Consider the following 24,887-nt stretch of genomic DNA (forward strand, 5'->3'; position numbering starts at 1 on the left):
ACAGGAAAAACCATAGTCTTGACTAGACAGACCTTAGTCGGCAGAGTAATGTCTCTGCTTTTGAATATACTATCTAGGTTGGTCATAACTTTTCTTCCAAGGAATAAGCGTCTTTTAATTTCATGGCTACAGTCACCATCTGCAGTGATTTTGGAGCCCCCAAAAATAAAGTCTGACACTGTTTCCATTGTTTCCCCATCTATTTCCCATGAAGTGATGGGACCAGATGCTATGATCTTCGTTTTCTGAATGTTGAGCTTTAAGCCAGCTATTTTACTCTCCTCTTTCACTTTCATCAAGAAGCTTTTTAGTTCCTCTTCACTTTCTGCCATAAGGGTGGTGTCATCTGCATATCTGAGGTTATTGATATTTCTCCCGACAATCTTGATTCCAGCTTGTGTTTCTTCCAGCCCAGCGTTTCTCATGATGTACTCTGCATATAAGTTAACTAAGCAGGGGCTATCTTTTACCCTTTTATGAATGAGAAGACTTATTATTAGAAACCAAAGTAACTTGCTCACATACAGAGTGGTAGAGTCAGTCATGATTTACATCCAGGCAGTTTGGTTGCCCTTATTACCACCAAGCAATATCACTGTAGGGCAATAGTACTACTATAGCATGAAGTATGGCAAGGGCTAGCGAATTTTTTTTAATAACCTGTAAACTTTTGCAACTTCTCTTTGTGTCTATTTGCAAGAATGCTTTGTAAACTCTAGAAGGGTGCAGGGTGATGAGCTAGTAGTCCATTCCTAATGAGACCTTGCTTTAAACTTGATAGGTAGGTACACACAAGTAGAGATGATGGGGTAATCTGTTCTGTAAACAGCTGAATAGTGACCTTAAGCTTGTGTATTCACAGTTAAAAGATAGTATGCATGTATAATTTTCTTCTAATGAAAACCAGTACATTCAGCAAACTAGTGCTTTTTGGGAGGAAGGGGAAGTTTAAGAATATTTCCCCCCCTTTGGTGACTAGACCAATCAGTACAGCTGCTTAGTTTTTTTTTTGTTTTGTTTTGTTGTTGTTGTTTTTTTTTAATTTTAAAATCTTTAATTCTTACATGTGTTCCCAAACATGAACTCCCCTCCCACCTCCCTCCCCATAACATCTCTGTGGGTCATCCCCATGCACCAGCCCCAAGCATGCTGTATCCTGCATCAGACATAGACTGGCGATTCAATTCTTACATGATAGTATACATGATAGAATGCCATTCTCCCAAATCATCCCACCCTCTCCCTCTCCCTCTGAGTCCAAAAGTCCGTTATACACAGCTGTGTCTTTTTTCCTTCTTGCATATAGGGTCGTCATTGCCATCTTTCTAAATTCCATATATATGTGTTAGTATACTGTATTGGTGTTTTTCTTTCTGGCTTACTTCACTCTGTATAATCGGCTCCAGTTTCATCCATCTCATCAGAACTGATTCAAATGAATTCTTTTTAACGGCTGAGTAATACTCCATTGTGTATATGTACCACAGCTTTCTTATCCATTCATCTGCTGATGGACATCTAGGTTGTTTCCATGTCCTGGCTATTATAAACAGTGCTGCGATGAACATTGGGGTACATGTGTCTCTTTCAATTCTGGTTTCCTTGGTGTGTATGCCCAGCAGTGGGATTGCTGGGTCATAAGGTAGTTCTATTTGCAATTTTTTAAGGAATCTCCACACTGTTCTCCATAGTGGCTGTACTAGTTTGCATTCCCACCAACAGTGTAGGAGGGTTCCCTTTTCTCCACACCCTCTCCAGCATTTATTGCTTGCAGATTTTTGGATCGCAGCCATTCTGACTGGTGTGAAGTGGTACCTCATTGTGGTTTTGATTTGCATTTCTCTAATAATGAGTGATGTTGAGCATCTTTTCATGTGTTTGTTAGCCATCCGTATGTCTTCTTTGGAGAAATGTCTATTTAGTTCTTTGGCCCATTTTTTGATTGGGTCGTTTATTTTTCTGGAATTGAGCTGCATAAGTTGCTTGTATATTTTTGAGATTAGTTGTTTGTCAGTTGCTTCATTTGCTGTTATTTTCTCCCATTCAGAAGGCTGTCTTTTCACCTTGCTTATAGTTTCCTTTGTTGTGCAGAAGCTTTTAATTTTAATTAGATCCCATTTGTTTATTTTTGCTTTTATTTCCAGAATTCTGGGAGGTGGATCATAGAGGATCCTGCTGTGATTTATGTCTGAGAGTGTTTTGCCTATGTTCTCCTCTAGGAGTTTTATAGTTTCTGGTCTTACATTTAGATCTTTAATCCATTTTGAGTTTATTTTTGTGTGTGGTGTTAGAAAGTGATCTAGTTTCATTCTTTTACAAGTGGTTGACCAGTTTTCCCAGCACCACTTGTTAAAGAGATTGTCTTTACTCCATTGTATATTCTTGCCTCCTTTGTCAAAGATAAGGTGTCCATATGTGTGTAGATTTATCTCTGGGCTTTCTATTTTGTTCCATTGATCTATACGTCTGTCTTTGTGCCAGTACCATACTGTTTTGATGACTGTGGCTTTGTAGTAGAGCCTGAAGTCAGGCAAGTTGATTCCTCCAGTTCCATTCTTATTTCTCAAGATTGCTTTGGCAATTCGAGGTTTTTTGTATTTCCATACAAATCTTGAAATTATTTGTTCTAGTTCTGTGAAAAATATGGCTGGTAGCTTGATAGGGATTGCATTGAATTTGTAAATTGCTTTGGGTAGTATACTCATTTTCACTATATTGATTCTCCGATCCATGAACATGGTATATTTCTCCATCTATTAGTGTCCTCTTTGATTTCTTTCATCAGTGTTTTATAGTTTTCTATATATAGGTCTTTAGTTTCTTTGGGTAGATATATTCCTAAGTGTTTTGGGTGCTCTACACGATCAGAGAAACTTCTCTAGTCACGAACTATAGAAATGATCCCTGAAAGTATAGTCTTAGCTGCTTAGTTTTGTGGTTCATTTTGATGTAGTTACAAGAGGTATTTTGGGGGTGATGATTTTCATATATTTTAATAAGTTGGATTTCTATGATTTATGCATGATGTCATATACTATTGACATGCATTTTTTTCTTTCTTTCTTTTTTTTTTTTTTTGTAGTGAAGACAGCATGGCTCAACAGATTAGGAATACAGAAAGTATGACTTAGCATCCTGGTTGGGCCACAGAAACCTGAGCAGGTCACCTCATTTTCGTGTCCTGTGTAAATAGAGATAAGTGTCAGTCTGTCTGTTTGAGAAGGTGCCTGTGGAAAATTACTAGGCTTTAAAATGATTGTTAATCTCAGTGTGGAGACACTCAGCTTTTGGGGAGCATCGATTCAAGAGTAAACATTTCTACTCGTGAATTTTGAGTAAGTGCAACATAAAAGCCTTAAGATTTCTTTCTGGTCCATGTGGAAAGGTAGGGGTTGTTGGAGATCTGTTTGTAAAGGAGTTGAAAAGTGGGGGATAAGGGTGGGATTCTTGGAATTGATTGAAATAAGGGGTGAGGTGAATGTTAAACTTCTTGTTCTTGTGATTGCTGAAAGTTAATGGAAAGTGCTTTTCTGTATTCTAAAATGCCTAGTTTAGTAGGGATGTAGATAATTGGTGTAAGCCAACATTTCTCACAGAAGCTATGGGAATCAAGAAAGAAGTTCTTAGAAAGAGTTTCATACAAAGAGATGCTTACATCTAAGTAGCAGTATTTTCTTAATCTTTTTCCTTTCAAGTACTTTCTCATTAAAATAATAAAGTTCTTGGGCTAGTTCATTTGGATCAGAAATGTCGAGTGCTGCACAGAACAGGCTACCTGCATGAGAGTCAATCCTGGTTACTAATATGCAGCTGTAGATGAGAAAACTTGGTCTTTTGTCCAGTATCAAATGTGTGTGCAGTATAGTTCTTTAGTAAAAAAATACGGACAGCTCTGAGGCCATACTCACTGATAACATAGAGTCACAGTTTTAGATATCTCTGGTGCCACTAATATAATTACACAAAGAATTTGGGTTAGATATTTTTATACCTGTGATGCTTTTAAGGAGAATGAACTGTGCTGTGATAAGTGAAAAGCATAGCAGTGCCCTACTAATAGTCCAATTCAGAGACTGACCAGGAGTCTGAATTCACATTTCATTTGGCAGTGTTGGATTTTTTGAAAAAATCTTCTACCAGGAAAAGTTGATGTGCCACATTATTATACTTAGGTGTAGCTTAGTATACAGCTGAGAAGGAGACTTTGAGAAATAGAGTGGTTCATAGTAGGGTGTGAGGTCATGGTGTGTTGTGATAATGGACTTATCAGCTGCACTCAAGTTTTACACTTGGCATGCTCAGAGTCAGTTGGTGAATTGGTAAGCCATAATTCTTGAGAAGAGCTCTGAAAGGTTATTAGAATTAGTTTATTTTCCTTACTTTTCATCCCAAGAAGGCATCTGCTTAGGTATCTTACATAATGTTCAAGGAGGTAACTGAGGTAGAGTTGCCTGTATATGTACTTTATGATAGGGGAAAGCAGCAGTGCCGTAGAGAATGAGACTGGCCTAAGTATGTTGACTTGGATGATACTTTAATGTGTTTCTATGGGAAAGATCACTGTCATTCATGAGGTCAGCAGCAAAAGCTTGTTAATGGAATGTTCTACAGACCTTAAAAATGATTATATAGGTATTTATTTATGGATATAGAAAGTTTTTCATGAGCTGTTCAGTGAAAAGGCAGGTTACAGAGCTATATATCTAAAAGTAATTTGATCTTTGTGTGAAAAACATGTGTCTACGTAGCATGGAAAAAATGGTCTGAAAAAAATACACACCATAAGGTGCATTCTCAGGCTTTTAATGTACTTTCTAAATCTGTCAACCAAAGCTTCCTGCTATGGCTGTGGCTGTAAATATGCTTCAGATAAGAAAAACTTTTTGATAACAGTTATTTACATGCTTAGCTAGTGAAAAGTGAAACTCCATCTACATGACCTAACAGTTTTTTGGCTTATTTTCAATTGGTAATTTTTAAAAATTCAGAATGTATGTCACTAGTATTCTTAAAGCACTTTTTTAAAGAAAAAAGCTTATCAGTAGACCCTCTTCTCTTTATTTTTTAATATAATTTTTAATTGAAGTATAGTTGATTCACAACATTGTGCTGATTTCTGCTGTATATTCTTTTATAATATCCTTCTCCATTATGGTTTATCCCGGGAGATTAGAGATAGTTCCCTTTGCTATACAGTAGAACCTTGTTGTCTAGCCATTCTAAATGTAATGGTCTGCATCTACTAACCCCAAACTCCTAGTCAATCCCACCTCCCCTTGGCAACCACAAGTCAGTTCTCTATGTCTATGAGTCTGTTTCTGTTTCGTAAATAGGTTCATTTGTGCTGTATTTCAGATTTCGCATGTAAGTGATATCGTAGGATATTTGTCTTTCTCTTTCTGACCAACTTCACTTAGTATGATAATCTCTAATTGCACCCATGTTGCTGCTGATGGCATTATTCTGTTCTTTGTTATGGCTGAATAGTATTCCATTGTATATATGTATCACATCTTCTTTATCCATTCTCTTACTGTTCTTTCTTTTAATCTTTGCTGGAGGTAAAAATATGTAAAATACACACTTTCCCAGAGTAATTATGTTTTATTGGGGTACTCTCTTGCTGAGGATCAGAAAGACTTAGGAAACAAAACAACAAGCTAAAGTCTCAGCTACCTGAAATGTCCAAGAATCTGGCAGAGTTCAGATATAATGGGGATCTTTAAAAACAGGAAGCTTTCTGGGGATGAGGTTAGGAATCCCAAAGTAAAAGCTAAATGGGCTTTGAAAAAAACTTCCAAAAATTAAGAAAGCTAGTAGTCCTAAGAGATTCTTTGATACTACTCAGATTTTCCTCCTTAGCTTTGTTTTGTTAGTTTTTTTGATCTCCTCCATGCCATTACCGCCCACACCCCAAAACTCATCCTATAAATTCCTCTTTCAATATATAACAGCTCTCTATCTCTGAACACTTCACTTTCCTTCATCAACCGTCCCATCTCTTCTGTTTTCATCTAAGCATCTCAAAGGCATGGTCTATACTTAACCATCTTCACTTATTTCATTAACTCTCTAAACTATGGTTTTTATCTCCTTCTTTGTACTGAAGATGCTTCCTCTAAGGTGAGCAAACTCCTACTTGTCCAGTCCTTTTAGGGTTTTAAAAGTTATCATTTTTGACCTCTTGATAGTGTAAATAAAGATCGGTAACCCCATCCTTGCAATATTCACAGCAATCTGTCAAAACTTCTCTTTTAACTCAATAGGATAAAGTCAAACTGAGCAAGGTCAGGCATGAGCTGACTACCATCCACTTTTTGGTCTGCTTCCCAGTTTTTATGTTGTAGCAAAACCACTTAATGTGTCTTGTGAGGTTTATCTTCAGTTGTTTCCTGTGCCTGGAATGCTCTTCATCCCGTTAGCCTAATCTTTGTCGTCTTTCAAAATGGCTGAGGATTCACCTCCTATTTCCTGGGTTATACTTACAAAAGTTCATCACTTCCTGTATTTGAATTCACTATTTCTGGGTACCCTGTTTGAGGTATATATTATCTCCCTGAATTTCCCTCTAGGTTGTAAATGCCATAGGGGCAGAGTTTGTATTTTATTTTCTCGCTTTCTTTTTGCTTGGCACAGATCCAGTGTCTGGTTCATGTTTGTTGAATGGAACTACATGAGACTATAAACTTTGTGAGGGCACACATTTCATAAATAAATGAATGAGTAAATAAGCCTAATTGGGACCACTTGATAATATGCAAAAAAGAGGTAGTGAAAACTGGATATATTTGTTTGTTGTCTCTATTTTTATTAAACAAGTGGTGAAGAAATTCTTATTCTCAGATTGTCTTGTAAAGGAAGTAGGTACCCGAGAAGAGAAAAATGCCTGGAATGAAATGTCATCTGACCAACAGAACCATTCCAAAGGTGAAATTGTGGAGCCTTTGGCCAAAATGTTTAACCTAAATTTTATTTTCACATATTTGGTAGCAAAATATTAGCAGGTAGCTCTAAAGTATGTTTTTCTCCTGCCCTTCTCTGATGGGTAGATAAGATTCAGTTCAGTTCAGTTCAGTTCAGTCGCTCAGTCGTATCCGACTCTGCAACCCCATGAATCGCAGCATGCCAGGCCTCCCTGTCCATCACCAACCCCTGGAGTTCACTCAAACTCAGGTCCATCGAGTCGGTGATTGGTTAGTTGTAAATTGTATCTGCATAGTTCTGTGTCAAATGGCTGAAAATAAATTTAAGCTACTTGGGAGTGCTTCCCTCTTCTTTATCATTTTTATGCTGTGAAAACTCTTCCTGAATGTTTAGCTTCATCCTACATTAATGCATATGCATATTTTGAATTATTGAGACATTATTGAGAACTGTAAGTCAGTTCGCCACTATTTATTATTCCACTAATTTACATCTTGTAGGAAGCCCCAGTCTTTAGTTAGTCTCCAGACCAGGAGGCAACTGGGAGGCCTGAAGCTCCAAAGCATCCTTAGGCCATGGCTTTGTATCTTCTGCCTCCTGGATCTCTTGTGGTTTCTAAGTCAGTGGTTTGGATACCATTTGGGTAATTTGGATGAAATATTTGGGTAACTTATTAACAGATTTTACTTGGTTAGCAAAAGAAATGACACTGGAGACCTGAGGGTGTTCTTCCCACCACTCTGTACACATCATAGTCATTTTCCCACTTCATCTCAGCCCAGCCTCTCATTTTGATTGTAGTTTAGTTCTGAGGCACAGATGTGTTTTGTTCTGCTTTCTTTTTTGTTGTTTAGTCACTCAGTCTGAGTCCAACTCTTGCAACTGCATGTACTGTGGCCCTCCAGGCTCCTCTGCCTATGTGTTTTCACAGGCAAGAATATTGGAATGGGTTGCCATTTCCTTTAGGAGATCTACTTGACCCAGGGATTGGACCTGCTGCTCCTGCGTTGTAGGCAGATTCTTTACCTCTGAGCCACCAGGGAAGCCCTTTCTTTTTCTTTATCAATGCCCCTTTACAAAAATGTTTCCATTTAGCCACCATTTTATTTCTTTTCTTCCTCAATTCCCAGTTCCTTTAAAACTTATTATTATTTCTTTTAAAATGATAATATTCCACATAGTCGAGTTTGGCATTTTTTTTCACAGACAGTTGACAATAATGAGGACTTAAAAAACACTTTGATAGATCAGGTCAGTCCCGGATATTATCACTTAAAAATGTTTTGTATTTTGAAAATATATGGGAAAAGAAAGGGTGATGCACGCATCTGGTGAGTTCAGGTGGTTCAGACAGGTGCACAGTGACAAACCAGCCTCCTCACTTTGTTCCTCCTTTCCTCTCTTTGGAGTCAACCACAGGCATGAATTTTACTACTTTTGTTTTATCCTTCTGGAGATAGTCTGTACCTATATAGACAGATAAACCTATTTTTAAATAAGATTGTAAATGTCTGTTTTGGGACTCCGGGATAGTTTTGGAAGTTGTGAATGAGGCTGGTATTAATAGTGTTTATACTTTATATAAAATGTGGTATTCTACCCTAAAAGTTTTTGGTGAAGTAAATATTGGTCTTGCATACCAGCATAAGGCTATATCTTGTGTATCTTCCTCTCTTAGTGGTCAGATACGGCCTGTTCTCTGTTTCCAGTTGTGTTGAGTTTCATACTAATTGTGACCTGATGTTGAGTCAAACTGATAGCAATTGAGGTTACTTAGGTAACTGGGTGTCCTGTTCTGGTATTATCTATTTGGCAAAAGTGTCCTTAGCTCCTTATCCTTGCACTTTCACCAGGGGGTTATAAAAAGATCATATAGCATAGTCAGAATTTGAGGCACAAAGGGGTTAAGATATTCACGGGCACACTCCATGACTCGGTAAGAGAACCAAGCAACATCACCCCCAGATTCCTGGTTCCCTGGCTTGAAGCACCAATTCAGGACACTTTCATAAATTTATTAAAACTGTGCAACTGTAGAAGGTAATCAGATATAATTTGACACTAGTTCTTTCCATAGTCATAGATTATTGTTCGACCTCCAAAAAAACCTTTTAAAAGGCTCCAGTTAGAGGTCTTTTTCCATCCTATATTTCCTCATTTTTCAGTCTATTTGGTTTTCAGTTTTCCTTTCCCGTCTACTGTTCTTCCTCCAAGTGCCCCAACAGATTTTGAGTAGATTTATGTTACTGATCCGTTTTGCAATCTTAGTGTTCTAATTCAAAATCTCTGTCTTAATGCGTACACTGTCTGCATTCATGGAAAGCTGTTCCAGTAGAGTATCCTGGAAAATAACCAATGAAGGTGCCTGATATTGCTTTTTAGTCTTTAGAGAAAAAAAAAGCAGACTACTTAGAAAAACTTAAAGCATGGGGCCATGAGGAATAACTTTTAAGTTCCCACAATTGCTTGTTTACCAGCATTTACTTTAACTTGTATATCTAACCTTACCATCCTCATATCAGTTTTAGTAGTATAATAAATAGCCAGTTACTTAACCACCAAAAGCCAGTTTATTCGGGAATAGCCAGAGGATTTACAATGTGAGATATGCAAACTGTGGCAGACCATAGGCAGATCCAAGGAAGGTGAGCTTGCTTTTGTAGGGAAAATGAGGGGAGCTGAAGAGGGTGGCGTTGTATAACCGAAGAGTCCATTGAGGAAGCCAGGGTCCAAAGTATGGAGGCTGGCTGGGCTGTTCTCAGGCTCTGGCTGGGTTGTTGCTGGTCGGAGCATTTTTTTCTTCCTGCTGGCTAGTAAAGTAGGCAACATCTTCCTGTCATAGATGAAGGCCTGCATCTCTTCCTGTGTGAAGTAATTAATGTCACATGGCAGGGATGAAAGCTCAGCCTATAGCCCTATCCAGACTCCAGTTTTAGCCAAAGTTTCTTTAATTCCACACTCAGCATGTCTATATTTAAATTGTGATTAAGATTATTGTCCATGAATGAAGAGGTTTAGGATTAAGTAAATGTGAAGCTTCCAGTTAAAAGATGCTGTTTAATCTTGGTGACTATTATTTTGACACTGACAGCTCAGCACCCTCCCACACAGTTTTTATTCTTTTGAACTGCCAGTTGTATGGAAGATAGCAATGCAACTTCTTTGACTTCTTGTTAAACATTTCTGAAACTTCTCTTGGCGTTCTGCTTGAGACAGTCTTTGATCCGAACCGTGGTGCCTGCCACTAGTGGCATAGCACCTCCTCTGTGCTGTCTGCTGTCGGTGATGAATTTACGCTGAGAAAGAGCCTTTCCATCGGGAGATTTCTGGAGTCGTCGATGAAAACAGAGTTTGGTTTTGACACAGTGCTGGGACAGAGGAGAGCAGCATGTACTTACCACTCCGTGTGCATAGAAAGAACAAGCTCTCTTGTACTAAAACAGACCCTGTTCTTAAGCTCCCAAATGACAACCGTGACAGAGGGCAGCCCTGTATTTTCAAGTGTACTTGTAGTATACTTGTTATGAAATGCATTTCCACTGGCTAAACTTTGATAGATTGTACAGATAAAACTTTTGGACATGTGATCAATGAGTGCCTACTCTGTGCTCTAGGTGTTTGTGAATTGATTTCGTAAAGTACAGAAGATGTGGTCCTGGTAGTAATCTAGAAAATGGGCCAGGTTTAAAGACCACTTTTATATTCATGTCATTTTTACATTCCTACTGCAAATACAAGAGGAAATTTTTAGCTCATCCATAGTGGGAAAATTTGAAGTGGAAAGAAGTTAGATAACTAGTTTATGTTTTACCCAGCTAGCAATTGACAAGAGTTGAAGTTTTCTATGTTTATGTGCTTTTTACCACATTACAAATTCCTTTTATAATTGGTTCTGAATTTTAGAGATTTACAAGAGCCCTATAATCTAAATAACACATTTGTACATTTCAGAGCTCTATGGTAACCCTGAACTCCAAGTAGTATAGATATTAATATTGTCTTTTACAGAAAGGACATTTAAGCCCCAGAGAAATACAATGTCTTGCCCAATGGCACAAAAGTATTAAGTGTAGAAGTGGGTGGGACTTTTATCTACTCGTGATCCTGAACCCTCTGCTCTTTCTACTTGGCATACTGAAAGCTAGTTATTTTATTAATAGTACTTAGCGACACTTATTGAGCCGTGACTGTGTGTAGAGTACTGTGCCAGATGCTGTGAAACAATACTGAAGAAGCAGAATTGCATAGCATTGCTCCCCTTTCTAATGCCATGGTGGAGCCAGGACAGTCACATGAGGAAACTACCTAACATCAGTATAATTAGACTGTGAAAGCAAAAGCAAACCCAGTGCAGCAGAGGGAAGTGACTATGTCACTGCCAGTGGTACACAGTTTGGAGTGTTACCTGCCTAGTACCAAACAGCCTTCTAGAAGGCTCATTCCTGCTGGTTTTTCCTAGGACCAGGTTCCAGTAGTCATTTTCATACTCTCCAGCTCTACTTGCTGCACCTCCATAATCTAAACTGTGTCAGGTCTCTCCTATTTTAAGAGGAAAAATCTTGGGCACTTGCTCCCCTGACCCCTACTCTGTCCTATTCCTGCCTTCCTCATCAACTCATTTTCTTCCCACCTTCTCATCAGAACTTCTCAAAGTGTTGGCTACATACTCCACTCTCTGTCCCTTTTTGTTTTCCTTCATGATGTTGCTTCCTCTACCTGGATCTTAAATATCAGTGTCCTGGAGAGTTCTGTCACCTGACTGTCCTTATTCATGATATTTCCTGATGAGGTCCAAATCCTCACCTCAAGCTCACCTTTCTCACCCAACTTCAGACTGTTTCCCTGAATCAGATGCCTCAGATCGAACATGTGTAAAATAGAATTCATCATTTTTCTCCTTAAAACTAGACCTTTCTGCATTCTCTTTTTACTTAGTGTTACCACTAGTGACCTAGTCACCTGGACTAGAAACCTGGGCGTCAACCTTGACTCCATCTTCCTATCGGCCCCTAAAACTGAAAAGCTTGCTTTCTAAGTAGGTGTTAAATCTATTTGTACTACCACTGTATCACTGGGCTCTCATTGTGTCACCCCTGAACTTTGCAGCATCTAACTCTTCTCCCAATCAGGATCTCCTCTGTCTGAGATTCCTATTTAGATGATCCTGATGCTCTCTGTTGTTAGATCTCTTCTGGTTACTCTTTTATACCATTGTGCATTCTCTCTGCTCTGTTTAAGTATTCAAGGAAGAGTACTCTTCTTTGAGTACTCTTTATCCTTCTTCCTTTTTTTCCTGATTATTTTAGTAAAAAACTTAGTTTCTAATAGGCAGAACTACAGAGGGCAGTTGGTGGCCTAGAGGACAGTTGGTGGCCTATATTTTGATTTATGTTTAATACAGATAAAAGCCAGTTCCTCAAGATAATGGTAAGCAGGCCGACACTGTTTGATGTTACCTTTTTTAACCTATGCATGAGTACTGGGAGTATACTGGGGTTACAGTATGTTTGTACCCTTAGCTGAGGTTAGAGTTGACCTTGACAATACTAATACTAATACCTTAGTGCTAATGATACTCTGACTTAGTTAGGATTAGGCTCATTTTTAAGTAACTGAAAAATTGAGGACAGTGGCTCAAATAAAACAAGGTTATTCCTCTTTGACTGAAATTTCCAGAGATACGCACTCAGCAGCATTATGGCAGCTCAGTTCCATGACATCCTCAGGGACTTAAGTCCCTTTCAGCTATTTGTTTCACCTTCCTTAGGTTGTGTCTCTTGGTATCATAGAGCAAGGATCTGTTTCTAGGCAGTAGAACTGGGGAGACAGGGAAGGAGGACAAAGGGCACACTGGCTATCTTTTAAGGATTATTCCCAGAAGCCTCCATAGAATTCTTTATTTTTATCCCATCAGCTAGAACCTATATACTCATTCCTCAGTAGAAGTAGCCGTGGAAGAAGAAGAGAGGACTTTATGTCAATTCAGTGTCAACGTATTCATCCCATTCTTCAGTCTGATGTTTAATCTGTGCCTTCGTATTGGCCCCCTTTCCTCCTACCACATGGACCTGTGCACCAGCCAGAGTCTTCCTGTTACACTTGGCTGATGGTCTTCTCTTCTAAATCTTGTAGCTCTTTTCATCTGTATTGCAGTTACCATATGCTGAACTATATTGCTGCCATTTGTCTGCCTATGTAGCTTCCCTAAATCATGAGATCGCACTACAGTATAAGTTCCTGGGGTCAGTGACTGTCTCTTCTGTGTTGGCAATGCCTCGCTTAGTACCTTGTAAATAATTGATTCTCAATAAATATTTCCTGTGTAAATAAATAGACAAATTTTGATGATTTCTGCTTTCTTATAGAATTTTAGGAAAGGAAGATGGATCAACCTAGCGGGAGGAGTTTTATGCAAGTATTATGTGAAAAATACAGTCCTGAAAACTTTCCTTATCGCCGTGGTCCTGGGATGGGAGTCCATGTCCCAGCCACACCTCAGGGCTCTCCTATGAAAGGTAAGAAAGATGGGACATAAAACATTTATTTACTGGAACTTACTTAGGACATTAAACCAGACTATTGCCGTATTTGCAAATGATTCCCTTTATTTTGAATTGTGAATTGAATAGCCTTTCTCCCTTTCTATGGTTTTAGTTTCTTGGAATACCTGAAAGGATTTATCTTCCTCCAGACTGGCCAAAAGGCATTTTAGTTGCACTCATAGGGCAAGAGCAATATTTGAATGAGAGTATTTCAAAGAACTTGGAAGGTAGAAGATAGTATAATCCTGGCCTCTGCCCTCAATGACCTCACAGCCTATTGGATTACAAGATACTCACATTTATAAAAATATATAATAACACAAGGTAGTTTATATTGAATCAAATGAATGGCACACTGATTGGGAAAGAAATTTAGGGAGTGAGTTAATATGAGCAGGAAAGAGTTCAAAATTGTGAAGTTTGAACTAATCCTTCAAGAAAGTAAAATTTGGTTAGAGAGGGGATAAAGACTTTCTAGGAGGGAGCTTATGTGAGCAGTCATCTACAACTGGAAACATGCAGTGTGTGTTTTTGGTTTGCATTTTAACTTAATGTAATTAACTGTTCTTGGAAATAGTTCTTTGTCATCATGGGAGGTTAATATTAAACAGTGTTTTATTTTTTTATTTTTTATTTTACTTTATAATATTGTATTGGTTTTGCCATACATCAACATGAATCCACCACGGGTGTACACGTGTTCCCAATTCTGAACCCCCTTCCCACCTCCCTCCCCATACCATCTCTCTGGGTCATCCCAGTGCACCAGCCCCAAGTATCCTGTATCCTGCATCGAACCTGGGCTGGCTATTCGTTTCTTATATGATATACATGTTTCAATGCAATTCTCCCAAATCATTCCACCCTCTCCCTCTCCCACAGAGTCCAAAAGACTGTTCTATACATCTGTGTCTCTTTTGCTGTCTTGCATACAGGGTTATTGTTACCATCTTTCTAAATTCCACATATATGTGTTAGTATACTGTATTGGTTAAACAGTGTTTTAAAGTTCCTATGTCCGAAGGTTACTAAATGTTTGTTATTTCTCAATACCACTATCTTACCACTCCATATAAACTGTAACAGCAGAAAGAAGTGGACTTCTTACGTGATCATTTTTTTAGGATTCACTTCCATCCTGAGAAAACTGATTTTGTGAAAAGCACTAAGTTGAAAAATCATATTATTTGAGGCCTCCATTCATAAAATATACTTTTGTGAGTCTTTGGTTTGTACCAAAAAGGAAAAGAGTGGCTGAATTATCATATTGATCCTTTTTATTAGAGATAGGAAGAGTGATTTTATTGGCATATTTTTGAACAAGCAGTAGTTTGACTGAATTCATTGAATGGTTTAAGACTCTGAAACATGTTCTCTCATAATTATATATTTTTGAAAGTCTCATTTTTGTAAGGGACAAATCCTCCATGGATATGAAAGGGGGTTGACTGATGGACAAGTATGGGAGAAAGATGTAGATTTTTAAATGGATTCATGTAAGTGAGGAAGATTCCTTGAGTTGATATAAACTTGAAGAACAGAATTGATTTAGCCAATATACTATCTAATGGTCTGAGATAATTTTCAAAGGCAACAAGAAGTGAGAATACAAATCAGTCTGTCTGAGAAAAGAGCTAACCAGAATGATACTTTTGAACTAAATTTTAAAGAGAAAGAATTGAGGCCAATAAGAAGACAGTGGTAGCCCTGACGTGAATCTCAGGGATCTAATGTCAGATGATAAGGTGACAGTATGGATGATGGTTCTGTTGTTGGTAGTTGAGCTAAACAATCCTGCCAGGAGGTAAAACCTCCAGGACTTTACAGTCTAGTACTTCTAGTCTCCTCCTGGGTCATATTTGGCTATCTCCCCCTTGAAATTCAGTACCTTTGGATTCCGTCACATCCTGTATTTTCAGGGCCTTGTGTAATTTCACATAATTTGATTTTGATTCCTGGCAGTTCAGTGTATGTAGACAAGAATTAGGCTGATGTAGAACATGTTTCATTTCCCTGTGATTCAGATCGCCTCAACCTCCCAAGTGTACTGGTGTTGAACAGCTGTGGAATAACCTGTGCAGGAGATGAAAAAGAAATTGCTGCCTTCTGTGCTCACGTGTCAGAACTAGATCTTTCTGACAACAAACTTGAAGACTGGCATGAGGTAAAGCTTTTATGTTGCTGAGTTTTGGTGAAGGGCAGCAGTGACTCACTGTATTATTATCTGTGTTGCTATGTATGCTGTTGAATTCTTGTTCTCACTTGGGATTCCTGTCTGTATGTCTCAAGAGAAATAACTGATTGCTTCAACTGTTTCTAGAGTGATTTTTCAGTTAACTTTGTTATTGCTTATTTGATTTTCATTAATGTGAAAAACTCTGAGAAACTTTCTTCTAGGCATCAAGAGGTTAATAAGACAACAGAGGTTTAGACTACTAACAGTGCATTAAATTCTCTACTGTTTCACTAGTTTACGTATCCCGTGTTCATTCTCTGCTATTATTTCAATATTTATTACTATACTCTGACATAAAAATTGCTGGAGCTCAAAATAAGGTTATAAAAATATTTTTTCTTGATACTGAAATTTATTCCAAATATTTTAGAACTTTTCCTTATTTTATTAAGTCTTATTGGTGATTTGACATAACTGATGCCTTTGACCTCAACGTAACTCTGAGTTGCACAAATAAAAGTATTATGACATTCTCTCTTGTTATTATATATAACATTACTACCTGATTATAACATGACCTGATAGAAGGTATCTTTAGAGAAAAAGAGTTCTTCCTGCTTGATTTTTTACCTTAATTTAGGTTCTTATTTCTTGTTTGGACTACTGGAAAAATGTCTTAATGGGTTTTCTGCCTCAGGTTTTACTCTGCTTCCTCTAAGCTACCTTCTGCAGTGCTACCAGACGCCTTTAAATAATGAAACGTGATTGTGAAACTCTTGCTTCAAGTCCCTTCGCTGATTTTCACTGCCTACAAACAGTGGTTTGAACTCTCTCAGTGTGACCCTCCATCATGTGACCCTTTGGTATTTTCAGAGTCTTTTCTCCACCTTTACCCATGTGCTTTTCTGCAGTTCATGATAAATCTTGACAAGGAAAATTTCCCTGCTTTTATTCATTCTGAATCTACTGTTCTATTTCTCCTCTGTCTACCCAGCTGCTTTCTGTGCATCTTTCCAGATTTGGCCCAAGTTGTTGTTCTTCCCTGAAACTTTCCCTGACTCTCACTCAAGCAGAATTAGATCACCCTAACCCCTATATCACGCTGCTGTGACAGAATCCATCACAGTGTGGTGCAGTCACTCGCTTACTTGGCAGTTTTCTGCTGGACCATGAGCTTTTTCAGGGCTTTCTATTTTATCATCAGCAGTAGCATTCTAGGCTGAAAAAGAAAATAGCAACACACTCCAGTATTCTTGCCTGGTAAATCCCATGGACAGACGAGCCTGGCAGGCTACAGTTCATGGGGTCACAAAGTATAGAACATGACTTAGTGACTAAACAGCAAACAGCAGCATTCTAGGCATTCATATGTTTGCGGAGTTCATTAAAGAATAAATGATTGTATCCTGAAGTCTGATCAGGCCCAGTTGCTCTGACTTTTCCTGTAATCTTAAGAAATTCACTTATTCCTTTATCATCTGTAAGACAAGGCTACTGATAAAATTAATTATCAAGACACCTGGTAGATATTAAATGTGATACAAATTCTAAGACTGCTTTCTGGTTAAAGAAAAATCTATCTATAATTTTCTTTAGCTTTTCTTACATTCATCCATTTCATAGTCTTATTTAATCTGTTATCTATACTCCCCATTATATTTCCTACTTTTATTAAGATGTTTGCCAAAATTCTTTGAGATGTACACCACTTGATTTCTAAATCATGTGTTAATATATACAGATTTACCTGGCTGTTTCCAAGAAACAATCTCTACTTATCCATGTATTTATTGATTGGTTCACTTATACAAACAACTCTTACAGTTCACTGTTCAACAAGTTACAATGTGTGCCTTCTGGGTCCTTTGAGATGCTTAATTGACATGCATGCTCTGTCCACATTGTACAGATGCAAAAAGAACTACCTTGTTAATCCTCCTCCTCCAGGATTCCCACAGCAGTCCTCCTGCTGAATCTCTGGTGAGACTTTTGACCTGCGTGGATGACAAGTCAGACCAACTCTTACCCTGAATCATTTAAGCTCCTGTGTTCACAAGCTGATTCCCCTAAATTTATTTCTTTGGCAGTAAAAATTTCACAGAGGTGTTGTACTTTGTGCTTTGACCACATACATAAGCTTTTGCTAACTGATGGAAACAGTTTAATAGAGATATAACTGCTACCTCAGAAGGATGATTTGTGTCAACGTGGATCAGAACACAAAATTTATATACTAGGTAATTCAGCCTTTTCTCTGCTTAGACAAAGATCTACACTGAACATTTTTCTAACCCGCATTGACAGATAGAGCCAGAGGGTCACATGTTTGGGCTTTCCAGGCAGTGCTAGTGATAAAGAATCCACCTGCCAATGCAGGAGATGCAGGAGACATGGGTTCGATCCCTGAGTTGGGAAGATCCCTGGAGTAGCAAAGCGCACCCCACTCCAGTATTCTTGCCGGAAAACTCCATGGAGAGAGGAGCCTGGTGGGCTACAGTCCATGGAGCCTCAAAGCGTTGGACAGCACTGAGCTCACAGCTGCGATGACACTTGCAGCCACATGTTTATTTGCACTGTATTGGTGCTCAGTTTGTGTATCCCTATAAGTGCCCTGTAGTCTGATTTCAGGCAGTTTTCCAATCAATGTTTGCTCCTACGCTCCAAGTTGCCCTTTTCCAATTTATTTTTGTTTTCATCTTTCCTTTATATTTTGTCCTTCCCCTTAACTGTAGTTCATCCCAGTCTTTTAGAATATATATATCAGAACACAGAGATATGGGAGAAATACTGACAGTGGAAGAATATTGATTTTTTTAGAATTGATTAAACTCTCTGCCAACCTACAGAAGGCCTCATAGGTCACAGTTTTAAGATTACATTCCAACCCATTGCAACACATGCATTTGATTACCAAAAAGATCATTTGTCCCTGGCCCATTAACTTAAGTTTTTTTCAGCCAGTATTTGATATAGCAGTATGGAACAGAATAATCTAGTTTGTCCTTTCAATGTTTTTGAATGGTCATTAATGTTATAAGTAGCTTCTTTTATACTTTAAACAACTGGCTGCTATCTATTCAGAGGCTAATATAAATAGGAGTGAGAAGTGTAATACTTGGGGGAGAGGCAAAGATTTGTCTCCAGCCCTTCTAAAACTGGGCATCTGTATGTATTAAAAAAGAGATGCATTTTTTTAGCTTTTGATTTGAATATTTGGCCAAGTAGATTTTTGTCTGACCTTTCCCAAAGTATCTCTTTTATCCTCCTCTCCTTATCAAAACCATTTTATAAAGGAAATTGAACTAAGCAGCTTAGAGGAGGGAGGAAGCCCCTACTTGGGTGAAGTAGAGAATAGCTTAGGTATAAATTACAGATTGTTATCTTATAACCCTTTCCCATTTTTCTTAAAACCTTAGTTTCTTCCTTTTCAAAAGTAGAGGGTCCCCTGTTAAGTGGAGACCAAAGAGGTAGTCTGAGTTCATCTCCATGTTCTGCATATGAGTATCCTGAACTCATTTCAGATTGATGGGTCCTGTTTTCTAGTTTTAGAATTTAAAAAAGAGAAGCCTGAGATACTCACTCAATATCAGCCTTTACTATTAAGACATTTTTCTGCCATGAATAAACCTACCTGCGTAATGACTATAATATTTTCCAGAATATTGTTAATCTAAGGTGACCCAAAATCCTTTTAAATTTTAATCTTTAAAAAAAAGATATTTATTTCTAACATGTATTATTTTCCAAATAATATTTGGATTATTCAGTTGTAGTCCAATGTTACGTTTTTTAGCATATTCTAGGGCTGAGTCACTATTTCTTTAATTTAATTAATTATTTGGAGGATAATTACTTTACAGTACTGTAATGGCCTTTGCCATATAACAACATGAATTGGCCATAGGCATACATGTGTCCCCTCCCTTCTGAACCCTCCTCCCACGTCCACCCCATCCCTCCTGGTTTTCACAGAGCAAAGGAGACACAGACATAAAGAACAGACTTTTGGACACAGTGGGAGAAGGAAAGAGTGGGATGATTTGAGAGAATAGCACTGAAATGTATACATTACCATGTGTAAAATAGATAGCCAGTGGGTGATGTATGATGAGTCATTATTTTAAATCTTTATTCTCATTAGATAGTAGTGCAGATGCCAACTATGAAGAGGATCACATCAGGTATCTGCTAGCCTTGGAAATTATTTCAGAAATTGCTTCAAAAACCCTGAGAGTATCCATTTGGGGGAAGTTTTCTTCTTTATTATAAAAATAAAATATGAAGGGTGGTGGTTAGCAAAGGGTATATGCTTTGTTTATTTAACTGGGATTGTACTAAAATTAGAACTTATCCTTCATGCTATAGTCGGAGCCAGTTCCTTTTCATCTTTTTTTTTTTTTGGTCCTTAAAGCATAGCTAGTCATCATCTTCTGTGTGAAAGGCCTTTGTATCATTGGTATCCAGGTGGTAGACTGCAGTAAAGGATTGGTCCACGTGTGGACTTTTCAGCTGTGTTGTGGCCACTCACAAACTCCAGATCTTAGGCATGTATCACCCAAATGCTTGGTACCATTTGATCACAAAAGAGATCAAACAGGAGAATATATGCCAACTGGTATGAATCTCTTGCATTTTAAACTGAAGCCTAGTGTGCTGTGCTTAGTCACTCAGTTGTGTCCGACTCTTTGCAACCCCATGGACTGCAGCCTGCCAGGCTCCTCTGTCCACGGGGATTCTCCAGGCAAGAATACTGGAGTGGGTAGACAGCCCTTCTCCAGGGGAACTTCCCAACCCAGGGATCGAACCCAGGGTCTCCTGCATTGCAGTGGATTCTCTACCACCTGAGCTGCTCAGGAAAAAACCTAGTACAGTGCATAGTGAATAGTTAAGGTCAGTAATCAATGAAGCTCATTTCCTTTTTTTTTCCTTTCTTGTGTACCAAGTTACTCGCTAAATCATGTTTGATGATCATGATCATCTTTTGATCATGTTTTCTCTTTTGTTGATGATCATGTTTTCTCTTTTGTAATATAGTCACAGATGCTTTTTATTTTTAAGTAAATATATTTTAAAGTTTGGTGCATCTTTGGACCAAGCTGAAAGTGTTTTCTAAATGATTATGTAGTTAATTTTGAATACCTGAATTGTTAACCATGTGGTCTTCAATAAACCTTTAATTAGCCTTAATATTGTACTGAGGATGGAAGGAAGGGATATTCAAAGAGAATTACTTGTACATGACCCAATCTCAGCTCCTTGGAAAAGGTCATCTAAATGATGTTTTCTCCAAAATATATAGCGATATCAAAGAGAAGATTATACAGAGCAGAATCAAAAACTTTGCCAAAGGCAACATAGAAAATTTTTCTTTTATACCATTAATTTTCAGTGATGCTAGAGAAAGGAATTAAATCATTTGCCATGATTTGTTGAAATTATTTATGCTTCTCTGTGCATACCATCTCTAAATAGGACTTCACAGTATAAGTGGCATTTTGCCTGGAGACCCACTCACTTAGGTTTTCTTGACTATGATTGCTGTTTAAAAGCTCTGAGTACTGCCTAATGTGCTTTTCTTTTTTTTTTCTCTGTAGGTCAGTAAAATTGTGTCAAATGTTCCCCAGTTGGAGTTTCTAAACCTGAGTTCCAACCCTCTGAATTTGTCAGTTTTAGAAAGAACATGTGCTGGGTCCTTCTCTGGGGTTCGAAAACTTGTCCTCAACAACAGCAAAGCTTCTTGGGAGACAGTCCACACGATACTGCAGGAGTTACCAGAGTAAGCCCAAAGGGCATGATGGAGAGGGCTATGTTGCCGTCTGTGTTAGTACCTAGAATTACTGCTGGCCTCCCACCTCAGAAATACTAGAACTGCAGATTGAATGGAGAATGAGGTTAGAAAAATGAAGTAATTAAATGAGGGTGTGAGGGTAATCTAGTAGTATTTTCATTGGAATGCTTGTACAGTGTTGAGTAGCACCAAGACATAGGATATGTCATCCTTTGGCTAGAAAATATCCCTGAGAAGCACTTATCATTTCAAAATCAACCCAGCTTTCTCCATTTTAATCTTCTGATTACCTGATTCCAGAATTTTGCCTTAGCCCTTTTCTTTGGGAGGAAAGAATCATAGTATCTCTAAAATATATTAACACTCAGATGATTAAGTAAGGGCCTAGCTGGCATGATGGAAAAATGGACCTCATATTCTTTTCAATAATTTAATCAGGAAATTATACTTCTGTTTGTCAGTTTAGAAGTGTTTTGTTATGTTTTGTTTATATCTATCTTTGTATATGCACGTAAATATTCAAAGGAAATAGTTTAAAGAAATATATGAAGCTGTAGTCTCCTTGATTGTCTAAATATGGAAATTATTAAAGCCTTTCAGAGTTTGATCTCAACTCACTTATTCCATCTTAATTTCTCCCTCGCCCTCTAATGAATTGGTTTTCTCACTGTATGCAACATTTAGCATAGCATGGAATGAGCTTTAAATCACAGTTCCACTTCCTAATCATATGACCTTTGATAAGCTTATTAATCTCTTGTCTATAAAGTGGGCATAATTATAATTTCAGAAGTGGAAGTATGGTATATAAAGCACCTGCACAGGGCCTGACACAGGTTAGGAATTCAATAAATGATAGCTATTATTTCTGTTTCTAAACACTGTTCATGTTGTTTCTAGAATTTTCTTTTATCTCCTCTCAATTTACCCAACTCTGCCCTTTTTCAAGGCCATGCATCCTTTCCTGGCTGTTCCAACTACAATTTCAATTCCATTCCTATATGAAGTGGCATTGCACTTACAGTGCTGCTTTATTTAGCATTTATTTATTTAAGCATACAGTTACTTTAGTACTGGGTTATATCATTCTCTGCTCTTTTATGTATTTTAGGTTTGTCTTCCCAACTATTTTGAACTTCAGAAAGACATCTTTATATTTGTTCTACTGTACCTAGCAGAGTCTCATATGTAGTAGATACTTATTTACTGAGTGACTAAAAACAGGTGCAAAGTAGAAACTTGGCTGCTTTAAACAATGAAATATTCCCTTTTTTCTCTGCAGTTTGGAAGAACTCTTCCTGTGCCTTAATGACTATGAAACAGTGTCTTGTCCTTCTATTTGCTGTCATTCTCTTAAGCTACTACATATAACAGATAATAACCTCCAAGACTGGACTGAAATACGCAAGTTAGGAGTTATGTTTCCCTCACTGGATACCCTTGTCCTGGCCAACAACCATTTGAATGCTATCGAGGAGCCTGATGATTCATTGGCCAGGTTGTTTCCTAATCTGCGATCCATCAGCCTCCACAAGTCAGGTGAGGGACATGCTTGTTCTCATTCTACATGCAAATTGCTCTGCACTTATGCATGAAATACAGTGAAAGTGTATTTCTTTCCATCATAGCTCTGCCTTCTTACAGGATGATTTTACAGAGTGACATGTAGATGCCTAGTGATTAGCTAAATCTAAGGCATTCATTTTTATAAATGTTCTGGTAAATATCAATATTTATCAAATATTCACTTGGCATAGTGTTATGTTAGTTATTAATATTTTATATATTAAAGGGGCCATGCTATGAAAGAAGTGAAATTGATGAATTGGGTAGTAAAAGGAAGAGTAAAAGAGTACAAAAAGTTACAAACAAGATGGTTTTGTCTGGATTTAGGTTAAGGAATCCCAGTCCTTTCAAATGCTCACTTATCTTTTCTAGTATTTACATATAATTGATTATCAGTTTGTTGCCATTTGATTCTGCGTATAACAGGAATGAATATTTTAGCCTAATTTTAAAAATGAGTAAACTTTATTATTTGAAATCTTAATATTCACAGCAAAATTGAGCAAAGAGTACATAGAGTTCCCATATACTCCCTGCCCCTACTCATGCAAAACCTCCTCTTCTGTCAACATCCAAGCACCAAAGTGATACATTCATTGTTTACCTACATTGACATCATCCAAAGTGCAGAGTTTACACTCTTGGTGGTGTTCATTGTGTGGGTTTGGACAAATGTATAGTGACACACATCTACCATTGTCGTATTGTACATCTTAGTTTACTGCCCTAACTATCCTCTGTTCTCTGCCTGTTCATCCCTTCTGCCTCCCTAATCTCTGGCAACCACTGATGTTTTTGCTGTCTGCATAGTTTTGCCTCTTCCAGAATGTCGCATAGTTGGAATCATACAGTGTGTAGCCTTTTCAGATTGGCTTCTTTTTTTTTTTTTAATATTTCTTTTTTTTTTTTTTAATTTTAAAATCTTTAATTCTTACATGTGTTCCCAAACATGAACCCCCCTCCCACCTCCCTCCCCATAACATCTCTGTGGGTCATCCCCATGCACCAGCCCCAAGCATGCTGTATCCTGCATCAGACATAGACTGGCGATTCAATTCTTACATGATAGTATACATGATAGAATGCCATTCTCCCAAATCATCCCACCCTCTCCCTCTCCCTCTGAGTCCAAAAGTCCGTTATATACAGCTGTGTCTTTTTTCCTGTCTTGCATATAGGGTCGTCATTGCCATCTTTCTAAATTCCATATATATGTGTTAGTATACTGTATTGGTGTTTTTCTTTCTGGCTTACTTCACTCTGTATAATCGGCTCCAGTTTCATCCATCTCATCAGAACTGATTCAAATGAATTCTTTTTAACGGCTGAGTAATACTCCATTGTGTATATGTACCACAGCTTTCTTATCCATTCATCTGCTGATGGACCATCTAGGTTGTTTCCATGTCCTGGCTATTATAATTTAACTGAGTAATTCACTTCTTTCTCTTAGTTTAAATTCCCTCATGTCTTTTCATGACTTGATAGCTCATTTCATTTTTAGTGGTAAATAACATTCCGTTATCTGGATGTACCACAGTTTATTTATCTACTCGCAAGCTGAAGAATATCTTGGTTTCTTCCGCATTATGGCTTAATTAATAAAGCTGCAAACCTCCGTGTGTAGGTTTTTGTGTGGACATGTTTTCAGTTCATTTGGGTGAATAATAAAGCACAGTTGCTAGATCATATAGTAAGAGTATGTGTAGTTTTGTGAGAAGTTACGAAACTCTCTTCTAAAGTGGCTGTACCATTTGCATTGCACCAATAATGAATGAGAGTTCCTGTTGCTCCACATCCTTTGTCAGCGTTTGGTTCTGTGAGTGTTTTGGCTTCTGGCCATTCTAACAGGTGTATAGTGGTCTCGCATTGTTTTAATTTGCATTTTCCT

General features: G+C 37.9%; 1 protein-coding gene and 1 pseudogene across 3 annotated transcripts in view; one reads left to right on the forward strand and one right to left on the reverse strand.

Moving 5' to 3' along the window:
- TBCEL (tubulin folding cofactor E like) overlaps positions 1-24,887 on the forward strand; it is a 75,186-nt gene that overhangs the window by 10,540 nt on the left and 39,759 nt on the right. For all 3 annotated transcript variants that reach the window (XM_068989419.1, XM_068989418.1, XM_068989420.1), the window contains exons 2-5: positions 13,290-13,439; positions 15,491-15,630; positions 21,237-21,418; positions 22,713-22,969. In XM_068989419.1, the coding sequence (XP_068845520.1) occupies positions 13,307-13,439; positions 15,491-15,630; positions 21,237-21,418; positions 22,713-22,969 (712 nt within the window). In that variant the 5' untranslated portion in view covers positions 13,290-13,306. The remainder of the gene's footprint in view (positions 1-13,289; positions 13,440-15,490; positions 15,631-21,236; positions 21,419-22,712; positions 22,970-24,887) is intronic.
- LOC138093308 (small nucleolar RNA U3) lies at positions 2,838-2,920 on the reverse strand (annotated as a pseudogene).

This window comes from Capricornis sumatraensis, chromosome 16 (genome assembly GCF_032405125.1).
Source record: "Capricornis sumatraensis isolate serow.1 chromosome 16, serow.2, whole genome shotgun sequence".
Lineage (NCBI taxonomy): Eukaryota > Metazoa > Chordata > Mammalia > Artiodactyla > Bovidae > Capricornis > Capricornis sumatraensis.